General features: G+C 34.7%; 1 protein-coding gene across 2 annotated transcripts; it reads right to left on the minus strand.

The window, feature by feature from the left end:
- Positions 1-1,570: 1,570 nt before the first annotated feature.
- Positions 1,571-17,692, minus strand: LOC145204931 (uncharacterized). Of its 2 annotated transcripts, none has more exons than XM_080077545.1 (27): positions 16,233-17,692; positions 15,865-15,930; positions 15,511-15,670; positions 15,150-15,415; positions 14,900-15,083; positions 14,174-14,451; positions 13,687-13,861; positions 13,361-13,626; positions 12,255-12,426; positions 11,812-12,080; positions 11,590-11,643; positions 11,312-11,462; positions 11,104-11,245; positions 10,840-11,051; positions 10,437-10,677; positions 9,812-9,951; positions 9,697-9,749; positions 7,723-7,904; positions 7,325-7,567; positions 7,101-7,256; positions 6,779-6,912; positions 5,413-5,555; positions 4,944-5,151; positions 4,752-4,878; positions 4,415-4,539; positions 2,694-2,874; positions 1,571-2,412 (listed from the first exon to the last, which is right to left on the minus strand). In XM_080077545.1, the coding sequence occupies exons 2-27, from the start codon at positions 15,885-15,887 to the stop codon at positions 2,138-2,140; spliced, it is 4,560 nt and encodes a 1,519-aa protein (XP_079933671.1). In that variant the 5' UTR covers positions 15,888-15,930; positions 16,233-17,692; the 3' UTR covers positions 1,571-2,137. The 2 variants fall into 2 exon arrangements, with proteins under 2 accessions (XP_079933671.1, XP_079933669.1); XM_080077543.1 differs by having other exon boundaries at positions 16,132-17,692.
- Between the last annotated feature and the right edge of the window lie 2,996 nt (positions 17,693-20,688).

Raw genomic sequence — 20,688 nt, forward strand, 5'->3', positions numbered from 1 at the left:
CGAAAAAGCCCAACCCTCGGACGAACGGTAACCCTCGTCAGCATGGTCGTACATTTATTACAAATATAACTAGATTTAAAATAATTTTACCTTTGCCGTGCTGGTAAGAAAACACACCAGCAAAAGAAGCCCTTTGTGCACGGCAAAATTTTAAAGCTTATAGTTACAATTGGGGCAAGGTCATCAGGCTATGTGTGCGGTGATAAATAGTTCGGACTACTATATAACTGGCGCCTGTGAAAATACCTGTACAGAAAAAACTTCGATGGGCAATTAAACTCACACATTCATTGAGAAGAAATGCAGAACATCACGTTGAAAAATTATCTCAATAGTGAAAGGTTGGCCAACTTGTGTCGCAACTGACAAAAACCAAAAATGCATGGAACCGGCCTCAAAATGTTCGGGTAAAAAACGAATAAATCAGCCTTTGCACAAATGGTTAGTTAATACATACATCTCTAAATGATCAATTGTAAAACTTTAGCCGTTTATTACATAGCCTACAAGAGTCTGGCTGAAACAAATGCAAAATGATGGCGTAGGTCGAAATGTTTCAGTCAATTAAAACGCCGGTCATTAACAAAAACCAGTGCCACAGTTTGTTACGCAGTATAAAAACGAGTTTTTCCAATGATACTTCGTAAAAAAACAGTATTTGGAGACATTTGCAGCGTTAACATGTCAAATAACCGTCGTGTATTGTCGTAGATTTTCCCACAATGAAAGAACAGCTACATACAGCAGGCTAGAAAATGTAGCTTAATAAAGGCCCGCCGGTCGCAGCGAAGCGAAATTGGGCGAAGTCGGCCTAAGGCTGCGTCCGGTATAAACAGTCCCATTGAAATCCGTTGTAGTGAAAGGTTCGCTCAACTTCGTCCAACTTCGCTACGCTGCGTCCAGTGTAAACGGGCCTTAAATCATATAAATTACTTAAGCAACATGCAAAGGTCTTAAACAGTATGAGCCAAACTCATGCTGACGGATCAATGGCCACTAGGCGGACCACAACTTCTGTAATTCTCCTCACATACTTTTATGTAAAGTTATAAACCATAAAGGAATCAAGGAGAGTACAGGTAGACCAGTATATGTGGAAACGCAGACCTGCGAAGATTTTTTGGTGGCTCGTTAAGTGTTTACAGAAAAGATGCGAAACTAGAACCTGCGTGCGGGTCAAATGAGACGGGCATGCGAGCGTTATTGCACAATGTAGGCGAAAATGTGCAAGCGTAAATGCACAATGTGCACAGTTTTCGAAAAAGTTCAAGTGCCAAAACCCGGTTAAAACTCGCGAAACTGCTGCGTTTGTCTCAAGTTGTGTGGCATCCTAGAATCGAAATAATTAGCCGACAAATCGAAGTTAGTAGAGCTGAGATATAATGCTGCAAATTGTTACATAACCCGTTTTGCAAAGCGAAACTTTGGGTGATTTTATTTAACTTTAAATTATTATTTTTACTTTTGCATTGTTTGCTAGTCACTGTTATTGTCTTTGTTTATGTTCTTCTTGAATAAAATATCTTGAAATATTCTGTCGTTGATAACTAAAAACAAACCAACAATACAGTTTAACAGGTTGTGTTTCTGGAGTTTCATATCCAAGCAGCAGTTTAAACCTTTAACTTAGTAGGTCTTGTAGCACAAATCTATAGCATTGTTAACTTATGAAAGTAGCAGTAGCCGGAAGATAAACGAAACTTATCACTGTGCAGGAATTGAAGCAAACAAAAAAATATTAATTTTATTTCAAATTGAACTTGGGAAGAGGAAAACTAAGTGGTTTCAAAAGAAATGCATAAAATCACGGTAACTGAGTGAAGAGCTTGGAGCTACAACTACAACACACAGATAACAAAATGGTTAAATACACACTAAAAATTATTGAACAAATAGCATGTATAAAATCAAGGTTGTACACAATAAACCTTGACTTGAAAAAAAGTTGCCAGCAATTTTTTAGGAGCATAGGATAATAATTTTGATCTATATGATAAAAATAGTTTTAAAGAAAGAATATGACAACAATGTACAAAATTTTGACTTTCATCGTCATTTTTTGTTAGTTTTGTTTACAATAAATGTTTTCAAAACTAAATAAAGTGTTAAATCATTTACAATGCAAACATATAAACAATTACATAAAAGTGATCAAATAAGAAGCATAAGCACTGGAATCTTTGTAAACAACGAAAATTCGGGGACTATGTTCTCTGTCTACAGTACTGTCGTATTTGCTCTTCTGGCCTGGTTTTTCCGGGGGAACTTTCAAGTCAGAGTGACCAACACAATACTCTCCAGTTATGACATTTGCAAGAAACATAACTTTGTATCCCTTGGAATTCACACGACAGTATCGAGCAGAGTAATTGGATTCTACAGCAAAATAAACCCCGCGGCCGTATGCAGTGGCTACAAAATCATAAAATCAATGGTATTATTTTAGGCAGCCTATTTCGTTTTAAATTTTTATGTTTTAATTTTAATTAAGAACGAAATTGTGCAGATTTTATTCAATTTACAGTCAAAATAAATAAATTATAAAACTTTATGAACTGGTCAAAAAATTTTTTAGGTTACATTCATAGTTTGAAAGTAAATTGCAGGAAATTACTTTGTTTGTGCACATATATAATGTATAAAGTCGCATCGTAGATTTGGAGAGTTACCTATATGTCAGTTTGCAGGCCTACCTTTTTTTCCTGCAAAACTTCGGTCAAAGCCTTCTTTAATTATTTTCTCAGCATCTTCAAATGATGTTCCATGAAACAGTTGTCGTACAATAGACTGCTGAAAATGTTTTAGGCTGTCCTGAACTTCTCGTTCTTTAATTTTAAACTGACGGTACAGACCAGGATTTTGGAGTCTTTCAATCTGCAAGTTTCCACATAATATATAACAATTAGATTCAAGTTAAATCAAAAGTAGTAAATGTATTCTGCCAATTGGGGTATTATAATCTAATTCAGGGCTCTTCAACCGGGGTTCTGCGGAACCCTAGGTTTTGGTACAACTCTCTCAGGGGTTCCATAAACTTGAAGGGTTCCGCAGGGGTTCCCTGAGCTTTCTTGTACCAATTCAAAAATGATTCACAATATCATTGTGGTGAACAGCAACGCTCGTCTGTACAATCTAGTTAACCTTGTCTAGTTTACCAAATCTAGTTAACCCATTGATCAATTGTGACGTAATAAACCAAGCTTTGCTACTCTGTGGCCGAAGTGTGAGACAAATACAGAAACGACAAACGACTAATCCAAGTAACATGGCAAATCGTTTCAGTGAATCGCTTTATTGAAGTCAACTTATATTATGTGCTTGGGGTGTGTTAACTAAAAACAGTGTCGTAGGCAACAGAACATTTTGGGGGTGCCAAATATTGTGTAACTTTTAACAAGTTGTTGAATAACAAATCCAAGATCATCTGCTGTTCCTATTTCCTGAGTAACATTAGGCGTTAGGGATGTGTCAAAACTGCAAATGTTCTGTTTGAAATGTTCAGCACGCTCGGTGCGTTATGACGTCACAAAAACTCCCCTTTCTACGTTAGTTTCAGCCCTACAAGGTCTTTTACGTCACCAGTGGTGTATTACGCTGTAGCATGCCCATGAAGTGGGCGTTTTTCCACCATCTAATACATTTAAAAATCATTCGTTTTGTTTATAGACACCCTTTCGAACACCAGCTACGTTTGTTAGCAGGGCATGATATGCAAAATTAATGCTCAAAAATTTAAGAAATATTTCCTTTTTTGCCAATTTAATAACTAACAATACTCCGACCCCTTTGGCCATGCCACTGGTTAAAAATGCACACATTTTCTGGAGCCTATATTGCATTACATGCTTAGGCCTATTAAGATTTTTCTCTGTGGGGTTCCGCAAAATTTGACAAAATACTTCAAGGGTTCCTTGCCACTAAAAAGGTTGAAGAGCACTGATCTAATTGTTTGTCAATAAAGATACAAAGATTTTACAAAAATGGACCATATCTTGATAACCATACAATGCCAGCTAAAACTTCAAAGCACATGTGTCAATTTTTTGGGTCTAGCAGTGTTTTTTATATTTTTTGAAAATTTGTGTTCATAAGTAAGAGTAATTTGAAATGATGATAATAAATCTAGTACATATACAGTCCACAATATTTATTTAAAAACATGAAAAAGACGGCCATTATATACCTTATACGTGATGCATAGGGAGAGGTTTTTATTTTCATTTATGATCACAAAGCATTTGTATAAATACTTTGAATGACAATGATTACCTGACTACCTAAAATATTTTTATGTTGGAAAATACTAAACATGAGAAAGAAAAATGTATTTTCTTCAGTAAGGGGACCAATATGTATTCACAGACTGTTTGAATTACAGGTATGTATTGCAACCCCACAACTAATCTGAGCAAACCTTTATGACTTGAGCAGATATACCACTTTGCTTAAATTTGCTCAAAACATCTTGATATTCAGCACTTGTGGTTTCCAGTGTTATTTTTTCTATTCCATTACATGTTCTCCATTCTGGAGGCAAATCTGAAAAACCCACAATAAGATGTTTTAAATGTTGGTATTTGTGTTAAAGCAGCCAATAGGTTTCTAATCCACCTACAAAAAAACAAAATAAATCAGAAAATTTTAAATGCGAACTTAACTTATTAACTAGATTAGTCAATGACAAAACTCGCTATGTTGAGATGAATTTTATTGAAATAAGTACTTTCAAAACAAGTCGTAAAGGAACAAACCATTTTTGTTGGTGAGTGTCCGAAGTAGCTCACACTGGTTGTTTTCAATCATGACTTTCATTTTTTCAAGATCTATGGAAATTGTTTTTCCATGGAGTTGCATTGGAAATGGCATTTTACTGTTTTTCTAGAAATAAAGCATTTATCTCAATAGAAACACTTAACATTGAATTATTAGCTTTAGTTAAATACCTCAAGTTGTTTTTCAAGTTTGAGACTTTTTGCTGGAGGAATTGTAATGATGTTACCATTGTCCCTGTATTGCCAGATACAGGTTTTTTTCAGTTGCAAACCTTCCCTCAAATCAGCAAGATAACAATAAATGTAATCTCGAAAATTTGAATGATCCTGGTGGGCAGTTTCAATCACTGAGAGAAGTGGATCATCTACAGTCACTTTTCTGAAACACAAAAATTAGTGTTCAATTTGGTTTATTCATAGCTAGTAAACATCTAGCTTCTGAATTATCCACATTTTCATCACCAAAAAGTTGTATCCAAACCATATGCCAATCAAACAAAAAAATTGTCAAAAACATTGATAGTCAACAGGCCAGTTGAGTGGAGATTTATTGTGAGCATAACACATTCAGGCGTTGTCTTCTCAGCGATGGCAGAAATGAAACAAACTCCCTCCAGAAAAGAAATAACAAAAATCTTACGTTTTGTCAAAAACAATAACTGCTTTATATTCAATAGCTTTTTTGACAATATCCAGTATTGCATCATCATCAATCTTCCCAATAATGTCATCCTTGATTTCACATTTTAGACTGTTCATGTGTGCCTGAATGGCTTTTTCCGCCTAAACCATTTTTTTCCAAATATACCATAACTTTATTACAATGCAATACTTATTTAACTCTACACTACTTTGTTAGCTTCATAAAAAAAACAATCAAAATTAGAGATGTACCGAATATTCGGTTAGCCGAATTTATTCGGCCAAATCGGTCATTTTTGCAAAGATTCGGTTTCGGCCGAATTGCAACAAGAAACCGAATCTTTTACGAACACAAATTTAAAGCGTTAAACATGTCTTTTCTGCTCATTAAGGTACCACGGAATCTTTCAAAAGCCTAAACACAACGAAAATTGCGTCAATTTTTATCTTTTTCAACACATTACCGTTTTTCCCACAGTAGTCAAAAAAATTATTCATTGGCAGGTTGCCAATCATGCTTGAGGCAATTTTAAACCCCACAGAACTGAAATGAGGACAAAACACGACTATTCTGTACTAGTTGCCTGGTAGATGAACATTTTTTCATGTCAAACGCGTAGCGTACGACTTCGCGTGATGTCATAATTGATTCGGTTAATTCGGCCGAATTTATTCAGCAAACCCGCCGAATATTCGGTTTCAACCGAATCGAAATTTAGCTGATTCGGTACATCACTAGTCAAAATGTCACCAAACAAATGTGAATTAGAAAAAAACAAATATGAAACACTTTTTAATAATTTTATGCAATGAATGATTGTGCCTGTTTTCATGGCATTTGCAACACAAAACACTCTGTACATCTCATTGGCCCAAACTAAAATCTGACATTTTTTTCTACCCCAGATCTTTACCAATCAGTCAAATTATTTTGGAGGGCAAAACATTGTTGTTTCAGAAAGTTATGAACAGTGCAACTTAAACAAAAACTGAGTAAAAAGGTCATTAGAAGGTAATTGTCTGGTTAAACAGTGGTAGTATCTGTAAAGAGGTCAAAGCCTATTTATAGCCCTATGTTTATATTTGTAACCCACTTCAAATCTGACAACACTGGGGACATACTCATGATGCTAAAGGAGACAAATACTTGTGACTGCATTAGCAAGTAAAAGTTTAACTAAACTGTTCAAATAGGCCATACCAATGAGTAACATTCTGCCAGTTGTACTTATAATCTGGTAATGCAAACACAAACAATTTAAAAACAGTGACAATAACTGTTGTTTTTTAATTTGGACTGACATGACATAAAAAGCTGAAAGTTTCACTAAATTGTTCAAATAGACCATACCAATGAGACAAACCTTCTGAATATTAGTTTTTTGATCTGCTGTTAAAAGAACATCAATTGTTTCCAAATGTTTGTTCATTTTGGCCTTATGATCCTTCAGAATATCTGTGAGGTTCACTTGTGGTTGTTGCTGGTAACTTCCTGCCACTTAAAAATTAAAATTTTTTGACTGAGCCTTACAATTTGCTCCAGTTACACACAAAAATCCATGAATGGACAATATTTGTTCACATGTTGCCTAGATTATGTGTTTTTTAAAGCGTGGTTACAGTCTATAGCACCAATTAGTTGATTTGCCAAATATGCCTATGCACGATTTACTGTCGGGAACCAACCTTGATTTTTGATTGCATTCACAAAGTTCTGAACAACTGCAGATTCAAAAACAACCAGCACTATTTTTTTCAGATAAACTGGAGCTGTAGAAGCAAAAAGTTCAAAAACCTCAGCCATACATTTAGCTACAACAGGAACTGGCAAACCGATGCCACCTGCCACAAAAATAAGTATGAGCACTTTTTGGCATCTTAAATACAAGTCTTTTTGATAAAGCAGTTACCTGAACCAAGCGTTGGCAAGGCAATTGAAGTACACTTCATTTTTTCAGCTACACTAAGTGCTGTACTAATTGAGTTGAAAAGACCATCTACTGTGTTTTGTGTGACAACATGTATAACCATCTTACATGGCAACTTGTAGGAATCAGTGACTCTACATGTTGAAGACTTATATAGAGGATTAACTTTGATATCATTGTGCATTTCAGCTCCAGCACACTTGAGGATGTAAGGAGATAAATCACCTGAAAGTAATTTACCAACATAGATTATTATGTTTTTTTTATTGTTTAACAACTATTAAAATGTAATTATAATTCCAAATATTTTTTGTCTTGTTTGATAAATTGTTATAGTTCAACATTTTATGGTTTAGCACACACACAGCCTGTCTAAATACCTTTTTGCAAATCAAAACTGGCTACACATCCATTGACAATAGCAGTAGTTGTCTGCTTGGTGATGTCACCCTGACAAACACTAACAGCAACAGGACCATACCAGTAGTCACTTTTTTTGTTCGCAGCAGAGGGGGTTGTGGTATAACCAAACATTGCAAACATATCTTTTTCCAATGATGTGCTTTCGAAAGTAAAAGATATAAGACCAGATAAAAATTATGCACTGATGCCTATTTTATGGATAGTGTGTTAACACTGAAAAGTTTTATATTTGCTGAAAAAAATGAGATAAAAAGGTGAGCCATTGTCTGGATACCCCAGGAAAAAATACAGGGATGGGTCCTTCATCACATCGCCATTTGATCAATGGTATTTCAGAACAAAAATCACCTGACAGTGCTACTTATTCTAGCCAATCCAAAAATAGCAAAATAATACAATAAACACAATATTAAATATCACTGAAGTATTTAGTAGGTTGGAAAATACTTTTTAACGGAAGTAGGATTTAAATACACGAACACAGTGAAGGGATCAAATAGTGACTTTTTGACACATCCACCAATGACATAATAATATGCTTGTTACCGAGCTATTGTTAAGTAATAATGTTTGATTCATTTAATCTGTTGTAAAACCTCATCTGTGTGCCCCCCACTGCGGACGCCCATGCCACCATACTAAACATAGACAAACACACGGAAACCATGAAATTTATCAAATGTTGTCTCCAAGTAACCAACCAACCATATAAATAAGCAGACCTGTTTAGAAAGGTGTCATTTACAAAAATTTTAACTGCAAAAGCTATAATAATAATTGATATACTCTTATGTTAATCACAAGAATCATTGAGTAGAAAGGAGTGTTGCTTTGTCTTTTTGAAGTGTAAATCATTATTGTTGGCAATAAAGGTGTTGCAGAAACACTATAAAAACTGGTACCTTAGTGAAAAACTTTGAAGCAATTGAAACATTTACAATTAGCATGATTAGGTGAAAAACAATCCATTTTCAAAAATATCAGTTATGTTCTATAGCAGCAGTTCCCAAACTGGGGTCCGCGGACCAACTGGGGTCCGTACAGCAGTTCCAGAGGGTCCGCAAGACGAATTAGTCCTTCAAGCATGGGTGTGCAACATTTTTCGCCGGTGGGCCATATAACCAGTTTCGGACATCAAGCAAGGGCCATACAATTTTATTCATGTGTACGATAAGTTTGAAATTCTTCCAAAGCATCAATACATGCTTTCACAACAAAATATTTGTTTACTAGACAAAGGGAATTATTACGTCACATTCGGTTTAGTACTTTGGAAAACGCTGGTTTAGCTAATACTAGTAATGTATAGTATAGTAACTTTGGAGATTTACCAAAAACTAGTAAAAATTTTGCTGAATTCTCAGAACAATTGCATTTTTCTCTAAATCAGTGTGTTGGTGAGGGCCACACTAAATAGTATGGCGGGCCGCCTGTTGCACACCCCTGCTTTATTTTCAGAGGGTACCCAATGTACGGCATTGAATGTGATTCAATGATAAAACTTTCTCGGATGTAATGCTTGCTTTATATTAGTCTCTAGTTAACGCATGTTTTCAACATTATATCTGTGCTGTTATGCCATACTAGAAAAAAAATTATTAGAAAGTTTTTAAACATTAGGTTTTAGCGAAATACCGAAACCGACTGTATGTTGTACACAACATGAGAGTTGCGCTATCCTAAACCAAAACAAACATTGATGAGCTAATTGCAGCAAAACAAGTGCACCCATCTCATTTAACGTCTACCACTCTACCGTATTTGGTAGTTTTCTTTCATTGGTGTGGTTTTTGCATTTTTCCTAGAACATTCTTTGATTTTTATAGGGCCGCGACATAACAAAATAATTGCAAAGGGTCCACCAGGCAAAATTTTTTGAAAAGTTTGGGAACCGCTGTTCTATAGGGACATTGAAACAAAACTTGCATTACCTTGGAGTCGCGGAGTCAATGACTGAGTCTGATTGTGATGAAGATATTGATACCTGTTAGACAAGTATTTGCCTCAATATCTTTTGTAAAAGCAACAATACAAATAAAAACTTACTTCAATTTCGCACAAGTGTTCACTGCAAACTCCACTGATCATGCTTTTCCATAAGTTAGATTGAATGTAAGTTGACAGGTTTGAAGTGCGAAAACTTAACAAACTTTCTTCCCATTTTATGCTTTTCATCATAGACAACACTGTAACAATTTAATACTAGTTAAGCTTACATAGCCACTAAAATCAGAAATGTAAATACAGTCATACACCTTGTTATTGTACCAATAAAACTGCTTCCAGTTAATGCACTGCAATGTTATGTTGCAAATATCTGCCATAACATGAAATTCTGATGTTCAGTAATAAGATAACCATAGCTTTGCAGCCATAACATACAATGTCAGATGACAAATCAAAAGTAGTACAAAACATTACAAAAGCACAAGATAAATTGGCTATAGATGGACACTGAGCAAAATTTCAACTCGACTGCAAAGAAGACCAAGGAACAAACAAAGAAAATTTAAAATGCTAAATAATAACATGAAAAAGGTTAGGCAAACAGTAACAAATTAAATGTGTTGTTTTGATCATGTGCTATTTAGTAAACTCATTGTATTGGTGTCTAGTTAAAAGCATGACAACACCCAGGTCATTGACAAAGCATACAAAAAAGTTTGCGCACCTAACTGGATATCCTGTTTCGAGCCACGTATTTCAACCCCTTGGAAAACCTTTTTAATGCTAATTGACATTGGATACTGAAGACGATTTGTATTGAATTTTTTCAGTATCACAGAGGCTTTGGAAGAGCTACATTTGAAAACGATTGCATTGTCAAGAATCTTATCCAAAAGTTTGTCCAATTCCTTGAAAACTGATTTCACCTTGTCTTTTTCAAAACCAAGAACAAAAATTTTTCTGTTCTGAAAATTAAAAATAATCTAGAGCACAATTGACAGAAAATATTTTTTTTAGTTTTTTAAGCTTTACTGTTTATAACATGAATAACCATTTTTTAAAGCAAAGCCTAAATTATTGTAGCAAACAATTACTCCAGTACATCTTAGCAATTGAAATGCTGATACCGTGACAACTGCATGAAGTTGGTTGAATGCAACTTGTCTTGAAATGAACTCTTTAAACTTGTTGCCATGCAGTGCAGAATCTGGCAGTGTATGCGGAAGATTTTTTTCCAAGCAGTGTATGATGCTTTCCAGTGCACTGCAGCCAGTTTTAAAATGAGACTCACTGGTGGTGATAAATAACAATTCCTTGGGATTTTTTAAGGTAAGAACACCTAAAGCAATATTAATTAGAAATCGATATATTAAAAGCTACAAATTCAATACCTTTTACATGATGTTTGGTAAATGTGGTCTGCACTTTGCTTTCTGAATCCAGAGGATGTTTTTTCAACATTTCTTGCAAAAAACTAATTTTAGGCTCAGATACATCAGTTTGTGGATCAAGTTGCTTGGATATCAAATTTTCCTTTCGCCACAAAAATAGAGTCGCATGTTAATACATTTAATTTTACTTTTTTATAATCAACCTCACTTTTAGCGAATCCATGTATATTTTGGCTTTTTTAATGTCTGCTTTGGATCCCGTAAAAATGAGCCTTTCATCATTGGGAAAGCAACTAATTTTAAGCCTTCCAGTAAACTCTTTGTTAGTTTTCTTGAGAATTTCACATTTTAAAAACAATCTAAACAAAGAAAAAATGCTCAAGAGAACATTTTTAAAGAAAAACATTTTGGGACGTTAAAGTCCCCAATATTGTTAATTAACTATTTATTAAAAAATCTAGAAAATATTTTTTTAATGAAATGTACTTGCAATCTTCTTTGTCATAGTGCTCATTTGTTTCTTCAGTTGAAACCTTAGCCCTAAAAATAGAAATTGGACTTGACAAAACTGCTTAGCATTTAGGTTCAAAAGTTCAACAGGATGAATTGGTTTTTAACAAAATGACAAATATCACTGCCATTAAAACTTATTTACACTACATACAGAAATAGTGCATTATTTTCAATTTATGAAAATGTTTTACTTACATTGTGTTTTGCTTAAAAAATCTTTCAATCTCCTTCTTTTTTACTTCCATGTCCTTTTTAGGACCAATGAGCACTACATGAGGGGACTGTGCATTGCGATACCAATGAACATATAATTTATTTTCATCTTTGGATGTGTCAAAAAAAGCTGAATTTTGTTTGTACACACGCAAAATGTCTTCTGAGTTGTAAAATATTTTTTCCATTTCATAATTTTCCAAATGTGTCAGAAGTAGAGTTTCAAAATAGTCTTCAAATGTATCCATTTCCTACGATTACAAATCTAACTATTTAAAAAAATTATGTTCCATGTATTTTAGGTGGCACAAACATTCCAATCTCTTATTATAACTTAGTAGAAATTCAGAAAGTAAGCCACACATAAAAAATAAAAGCGAAACAACTTTACAAGATAAACGACAAGTAAGATATAAATTACCCACCAGATCAGTTGAGCATGTAAACATGTACTCCTTCTCTTTTTCTGTAATTTCAATTGAACCTTGACATCCAATGATGTCTTGCAATTTTTTCATATGCACTGGAGATTTCTTTATAAACAAAGCTACACTCTTGTTAGGTGCAGTAATCGAGTATGTTTTTTTTCCAGTACTTCTACAAATATACAATTGAATGATAATTTTTTTCAAATAGTTCAAAAACGTTAATGCATGTTACATATGGTATGTGGCATTGTATTTGTACATATGATCAAAGTGAAGGCTTAAAATAAAAGTCAAAGTTTATTGCAATTTGCAAAATGATTTGAGGGCCACTTGGCATTAGGGATTTTGTATTTAAGTTTCTAGTTTAGATATGTACTATATTTTTGCAAAAATTAATGCAACAATTGTTTGAATGTCATTGGTTTGCAATGAAAGAAGAATTAACATTATTTAATTGCTGTCTTTTAATGTATAAATCTGCCAAAAAGCCAAATTATATCCAATTAACCTTTGTTGATAATTATGTTGTTAAATTACGATGGTGTCTAATTAATTGGTAGGCTGTATATATTTTGCTTTGTAATGGATAACTTAACAACAACCCATGATTTAGTGTGAAACAAAAGATTTACAACATCCAGATGTCAATTACAATTAGTTCATTTGGCTGAATATGCCAAATTGCATTTTTTTATTATAACAAAACTAAACCTATTTAAATCCAAAATGTAAAAAGTGACCCAATTCAGAAGAAATTCTTTGAAATGCCTGCCACCTTGTAAGCAAAATGCTGATGTCTTGTGGTGTAGTAGTAATATTGTTTTTGAGGTGTTTCCAAGTGTTGGCTAATTAAACATGTGTCTGGTCTAAACTTGTAAAACAGCTACTGATCTTAACCCAGAGACTAAATATATCGACACAAAATAATGAATTTTATCATCATCAAGTCAGAATTAGGAATACTGCAGTGTGCCAGTGGCCCTACACTGTCACTACTGCCAACTATAACTTTGTTGTGAAAAATGATTTGAAATGAAATAAAAATAAGGTTTTCACCAGACTCCTAACTTTTAGCGACATCTCAACCAAAATATGTGACATACCGTTGCAAAGGTGTTCCTATTTTCCTTTGTATTTGTTCCAATCTCTTTTGGACAACTTGTTTTAGGCCACAAAGAATTACATGGTCATTTTCTTTGTACCAACGTTCAAATAGCTCCGGGTTTTTGTTTACAAAAAAATTATCTGGCACCTTTAATTTGGCAATGGTGCCAGAAGCAAAATTGACCTTTTCAGTTGTGTAATCACTTTCAAATTCAGTGAGAACTGTTTCACATAAATTTTTAAAGGTGGATTGATCCATTTTATCCTAATAAAATTAATAGTAAATACCTGGAATGAACATACAGCACTGAAAAGTAGAACTTACTTTAGGTTGACAGTGAAACTCAATTTGCCCATCATTGTTTTGAAGTGTTACTTGAGCAAAATATTTCATAAGGTCTTCCAATTTTGTTTTATGCACAGGGTGTTTTTGGACAAAAATCCCTACATGCTTATCTGCTGCTGCTTTAACAAACTCATGCAGGCCAGTGGAAATAGAACTGCCGAAAAATGCACACTGAGGATGAGCATTAAATGATATAAAAAATAAAATATAACTGGCCAATAGGCTATTGCATGCCAAATATCCATGTCATAAATAAACATTTCTTTTACTTGCTTTGTATTGTTTACATTGTAATAAATTGTACTGTTTCTCAAACCCTCTAATATTTAGAATGCTAGCTTGTGACTACATGTTCTTCATGTTACAACATGGCCACTGTCCAAATATTCAAAGTCAACATACACATAACAAAAGCACAGAATATACTTATGTGGCATACATTTGAAGTACAAACATTTATTTTTACCTCCCAGCAAGACAATTAACAATTTCTTGAACGTCTTTCCGTTTTTCATCAACTAAATGTTTTTCACCACAGATAACAACTTGGGTTGGATACCACTTTACAAACAGATTTTGCTTTTCTTCTGTTGTTGGTTCAGCAAAAAAAATCGGAAACCTACTTCTGGCTTGTGCTAGTGAGGTTTCATCAAATATTTGTTTTTCAGTGCTGTAGTTTCTCAAGAATGTGTTTAATGCAGCTTCACATTTTCGCTGAAATGCTTTTTGCTCAAAAACATTGTTCTGCAAATAGGAGCATTTTTTGTTTGGTTTTATAAAAATAAGCTTGTTTACACTTTAAAGAGACAGTGCTTATCAAAGATTGATATTTGCCCTAACAGACCATATTTCAATAATTAATCAATTATACATTGTACCGAATTCAATGGTACAGCATGATTGATTGTTTACAAATACAACACAGGGTTTTTGGACCATTCAGGTTTAGTTTTTTTGTGTGTGTGTGACGAAAACTATTTCGCTTGTGGCATAAATAACAGATTCTGTTGACTTTTGTTATAATGCAATAAACATATCAGCAAATTGAAAATTTAAAGCTTGAAGCCTGACAACATTCTGTGGACTTTATAAGACTGGTGCACCTTTTTTAATACTTTTAGCTTTTGAAAAACACAAAAGTTTTCTATACAATGTTTAAATCTTACACACCCAACCATATAACACATATTACCTGTCCCTCCAAATTAACTTGATATTGTACATCATTTTTACCCCTAATTTTGATAAAAACTTTGCCAAGATGTTTCATATGTTCCTTCATCTTGTTAAGATGATAAGCAGAATTTTTTAAAAACATTGCCACGTGAATATCTGTGGCTTGGATGTCAACAGTTTGAGCACTTTGGACTGGGGACCTAAAGCAAACATTTTTTTGAGATGGAAAATGTAACTGGTGCTGAAAATGTAAAGGTAAATATTACCTTTCAATACCCAATTTAGAAAGAAATGACATTTTGTCCTCAACAATTTCCTTTCTGCCACAAATCAGGACATGATTGTTGTCACGATAACAGGCAATAAAAATTCCTGCAGTATTGTTTTGGAAAAAAGCAGGATTCTTTTTTTCCACTTGTTGTATGATTCCAGGTGGAAAAGTATGTTTATTTGTTGTGTATGAATTTAAAAACTCCAACAGATGAGTTTTACATAGTTGAGCGAAATGATCTGGGTCAACGGTTCTTTTTCCCTACAAAATATTTACATATTATTATTATTATTAAACTATTTTTTAAGTTTTTTTTGGTTCAAAACAACACAGCAGAACTACACAATAAATTACACCTTAAGTTGGGAAAATCGGTACTGCATGCCTTGAGCATCACTTGGTTCTATAGTAATAAAGGCAAAACCTCTAACAACCCCAACCAGTTGTTCTCGAGCTGGTTTCGTGTTCTTGAGATAATGTGCAACATGTGCATCAGGTGCAGGAATGATAAAATCACTGCAAAAAAATGAAGGTAGAAGACTTTAAAGAAAGAGTTAAAAAATCGAACAGATGAGTTTAAAATATACTTGTAAATGTGTTATTATATGCAAGTACATCAAGATTAAGATTAAAAAACAAACAGTTTGGTAAATTGTAGGGCTTTGTAAACAAACAGTTGCTTTTATTGCCTAATTTTCACCAATACTTACTTTGCTTTAAAATACCCTGCCATTTCTTTAGTTTCTAATTAAATGGAACACTTCTTAGAATCCATTCTATCAAAATACAAACAATCAACTGGGCGTTTCACACCAAAAATGACAAGACAAGAAAAGGTAAAAAACTCGGTTTAATAAATAAATAATTTAAAATTGACTTTATTGACCTGAGGGTGCAAAAATCACGAAACCAATCACTTGCCCAATTACTAATAAGTTGCTAACGAACTACATTTTGAAATAAAAACGTTAACATACTAAAATATATGTTTGTAGTGCTTCTATTCATGATATGTCAAGAGCACTTTCTTTTGTATTTATCGTAGGTCAAACGGTAAACTGATAGCAACAACAACAACCGTGACAAAGCAACAGTTCCGCTTCAGACGCGAGAAACAAGTTTCGTTCATCGGGAACCCCCTTGTGCCCTTGTGCGTGCTTTTTTCGCTGGTTATTATGGGTCCCCTTCCCTGAAGGGGACACATTTTGATTTTACTCGATTTGTTTTGTTTTGTTTTCTTGTTTTTTCTTTTTTTTTCTTTTTTTTTTCTTCTTCCCTCAAGTTTGTCCACCCCACTTTGCCAAGAAATGTTTGATGGATTTGGATGAAATTTTCACAGATGGTAGATATGGTTATGTAGATGTGCCATTTGTTTTGTTTGACTCGATAGCCCCAGTGTTTACCCCACTAGCCCCCTAAAATGGGTGATTTTTTAAACAATGTCCGAATCGGATGAAATTTGGACAGTTTGTTCATTGTGCCATTTTAGGGCATCGTTTGTTGTGTTTTACCCTGTAGCCCCAATATTTACCCCACTATCCCCCTAAAATGGGTGATTTTTTAAACAATGTCCGATTTGGATGAAATTTGGACAGTTTGTTCATTGTGCCATTTTAGGGCATCGTTTGTTGTGTTTTACCCTGTAGCCCCAATATTTACCCCACTAGACCCCAAAAATGGGTGATTTTTTAAACAATGTCCGATTTGGATGAAATTTGGACAGTTTGTTCATTGTTCCATTTTAGGGCATCGTTTGTTGTGTTTTACCCTATAGCCCCAATATTTACCCCACTAGCCCCCTAAAATGGGTGATTTTTTAAACAATGTCCGAATTGGATGAAATTTGGACAGTTTGTTCATTGTGCCATTTTAGGACATCGTTTGTTGTGTTTTACCCTGTAGCCCCAATATTTACCCCACTAGCCCCCTAAAATGGGTGATTTTTTAAACAATGTCCGATTTGGATGAAATTTGGACAGTTTGTTCATTGTTCCATTTTAGGGCGTCGATTATTGTGTTTCACCATGTAGCCCAATATTTACTGCTTAAGCCACCTATTGTTTATAAAACGTCCGATTTGGATGAATTTTTGATAGTTTTTTGAATTTGGCATTTGTAGCTGTCAAATATTGTGTTCCACCCTGCAGCCCTAATATTTACCCTACCAACCCCCCAAAATGGGTGAATTAATCAACAATACATTTTGACAGTTTGTATAATATGCCATTTTGAGATGTCAGTGTTTTATGCTATTTAGGCACACAAACTTAGAACAATGTCTCAATTGCATGAGATTTGGACAGTTTGTACTTTACATAACTTGTTTTTTTAAGTAACACTACCAATCACTGTGTTTGACTTTATAGCACCATTTCTTATGGTTGTCTGTTTACAACTTTGCGGTTTTGGGGACCCATGAGTTTCTGCCTGCAGAAACAAATCAAGATTATAAAAATGTTGGCTAATATGGGACCCAATATAAATAAATATAGAGAATATATTACAGTTTGCAGAATAGGTTGTAGTGTATATGCTATAGTAAAATGTGCTAAGCCACCCTTCTAGTTCTTTTTACGTTTACTGGTTATTCCAGGGAGTCGAACCGGAACTGAACTCGAACCGCTAATTACGATTTTCTAAAACCCGAACCGGAGTTGAACCCTATATTTTGTTTGGCGTTGGACCCGAACCGCAACCGAACCATTAAAAAATGCAGTCTGTTTTATGTTTTGTGATTTTTTTTTCAAATCAGCGAACTAAAGAATACGCGAGATAACATTAAAAGGGCGTGTCAAAAATAACAGTGCACGGGCAAAATTTGTTTGGAGTTTGGCCAGGTAGATGATGGGTAGAATTAAATTAAAACGAATAAAAATTTGAACCGGTTTAAAAACCGCAAACCGTTTCGGACCGGATAATTTTCCCTAACCGGAACAAAACCCGAACCCGAAAATATACATTTTTAAAAACCGGAACCGAACCCGAACCCTTAAAAACAAGTGAACCCGAACCGAACCTAAACCCATATGACAAGCGGTTCGACTCACTGGGTTATTCTTTAAAGAAAAAAATGTTAGTAAGAAAAAGTGAACAAGACGATTTACAAAGAATAGGCCTATATGCCGTCTTTAAACGTTTCAAGGAATATACCAACCCAGGGCTGTTTATCAAGCTATTTTTGGAAAAGCCAGCATACGTAGATGCATTTTTTAAAGCAGACCTATTAGGTGATTGAGAAGTTTGTATTAAAGTACTTTTTACAACATATACAATTTGAACGTAAACAAAACAGTAGGCTGCTTGTTGTGAGTTTGTCATGATTAGGTGAGAGATTAGTTTATTTCGTAATAGTTCTGAAAAATGAGCCTATACGCTTAAAAATGTATCTGCTTTTTGATTAGTGCTACTACTGTCTACTTCGGATCACACAAAACCAGTATTACGTAAAACATGTTGCAATGCTAAGCAATTGTATTTTAACATGTAAGTTAATTGTAATGACATGGAGCGTTAAAATGGTTTACCGACCCCTGTTTTCACACAAAATTGAAATGCCGTTAAACAACAGATTTGTATTCTATAACCTAACAAGACCTAATGTTTTATGTGGGACTATAAACTCCCATAGGCTACTTAGTACACATAACTTAAATTTTTCAATACGTTCTGACTACAGTGTTAGTAGTATATATTGTGGCTTTGACCCACCAAGTATGCACAATTACTTCCGGTATTACTTCCGGTCTAACCCTATAGACGGTTAGATGGTTAGACGTTAACCCTAAGTTTAGACCCTAAGTTTAGACCCTTAGTTTAGACGCTAACCCCAACTATAACCCTAACCCTAGGTTTAGACGGTAATAACCCTGAGTTTAGACCCTAACCCTAACCCTAACCCTAACCCTAGTTAAGACCCTAGGTTTAAATGCTAACCCTAACCCTAACCCTAGGTTTAGACGGTAATCATTCTAAGTTTAGACTCTGACCCAAAGTTTAGGAGCTTCAACCCTAAGGGTAATAACCCTAAGTTTAGACGTTAATTTGAGATGCTAATAATTCTAACTATAACCCTTTAGAGGGTAATGAATGTAATCCTATGGATGATAACCCTAACTATTTGGTATGTATTAGGTATAACCCTAGGTAGTTTGTTGCCCAGATTGATATAATCCTAAACGGTAAAAACTGCAAGATAGCATCATCTTTACGTTTGTGGTGAGCTGGCCTCGCTTGCGGAAATTGTTTCCTGAATTGCATTGCCATTGAGGGCAATTGGATGGGAACAATTGTACGCTAGGCAATCGTGTTTACCAGGCCCATCAAAGGGCTTGGCGAAGCCAATTAATTCGCGCCTGCAGACCTGTTTTCTGACGTAATATTGCAAAGACGGTTTTGACGCAGTCAATTGCCAAGCGCTTCGGGGAGAATTTATTCATCGAATAACGTTTGTACAACTAGATTAAGTATTTGGACGGAAAAAAAAACTAACAAAACCATGCGATAAAATTGCGATATGTACATGTTGTTGAAAACACAAATAATACAATTGTTTGCTCAAAGTTCGTTGGGGATGCCCAGTCAAACATTTTCTACACCTAACGCCCGGGCTCGACTAACACTGGTTTATCTATCGTTTATGCCAGGATCGGCCGATACTTAACATAGCATACGCCATATTTGTTTCTATGGGTCTTACATGGTTTCGCCATACTAGGGTATGGTGTTTAAGTCCACATTTGTGCTCATTACATAGTGCTGGTAAGTTTTCTGGTCGGTATAATAGTACTTGTTACACGTATTTAGTTTGGTCACAGTTTTTTTTAATCAGCGGGGTACTTCTTTGGACCATATTCGCTAAGGATCGTAAAGCAACGGTTGTGTCGTTAATGCCATGACTCACCAAACTTTTTGCATAGCGGGGCGGATAAGTTTAATAATGATTCGCTTGGTCCGCATAGTTTACAAGCCATAACGTAGTCTTTCCAAACTCGCCCGGCGAGGCATTTTTTTCGTACCGCCAAGAGATCTTTCTGCAATTGATTTTACAAGTGATCAAAGAAGCCAATTGTTTGCGAACAATTAAAACTTGTAGTTTTGTCAGTGGTGTTACGCACTGGCTTATTTCACGTTGTAATCCTATAAGACTAGGTAAAATTAATTTCACATGTCGTTGCAAGAAAACTTTCGCAAGGTGTAAAATAATTTTTGAACGTTGCAAAGTTACAAGTACGATTGGCAAACCAAAAAATGCGAATGCCGTAAAAATATAGGAATTTTAGGTTTTCAAAAATGTTTGACGTTCTTGACCAAGCCTTTTAATGAGTGTCAATTATCCATTGGCCAACTTCCTTTTGTCTGTTCTGACTGACGAATGAATGTTTGATCATCAGCGCATAAACTAATGACTATTGTAGACATGACTTTAGCGTTAAAAGGAGGCCCAGAAATTTACTTCCACCGGCATATATTTTTTGCTCTCGAGGGCCCAGGTGTCAATAATAACATTGTCAACCAATAGTTTAATATACTCTGAG

This window comes from Phallusia mammillata, chromosome 8, assembly GCF_965637545.1.
Source record: "Phallusia mammillata chromosome 8, kaPhaMamm4.hap1.1, whole genome shotgun sequence".
Lineage (NCBI taxonomy): Eukaryota > Metazoa > Chordata > Ascidiacea > Phlebobranchia > Ascidiidae > Phallusia > Phallusia mammillata.

What these genes read in the sequence shown, in the direction of transcription:
- LOC145204931 (XM_080077545.1), bottom strand. Translation starts at nt 15,887, where the DNA reads ATGGCAGGGTATTTTAAAGCAAA. An exon ending in CTTGCCAACGCTTGGTTCAG is followed by an intron (nt 7,257 to 7,324) that starts GTAACTGCTTTA and finishes TTTTTGTGGCAG; the next exon opens with GTGGCATCGGTTTGCCAGTT. An exon ending in TATCTGCTCAAGTCATAAAG is followed by an intron (nt 2,875 to 4,414) that starts GTTTGCTCAGAT and finishes GGAAACTTGCAG; the next exon opens with ATTGAAAGACTCCAAAATCC.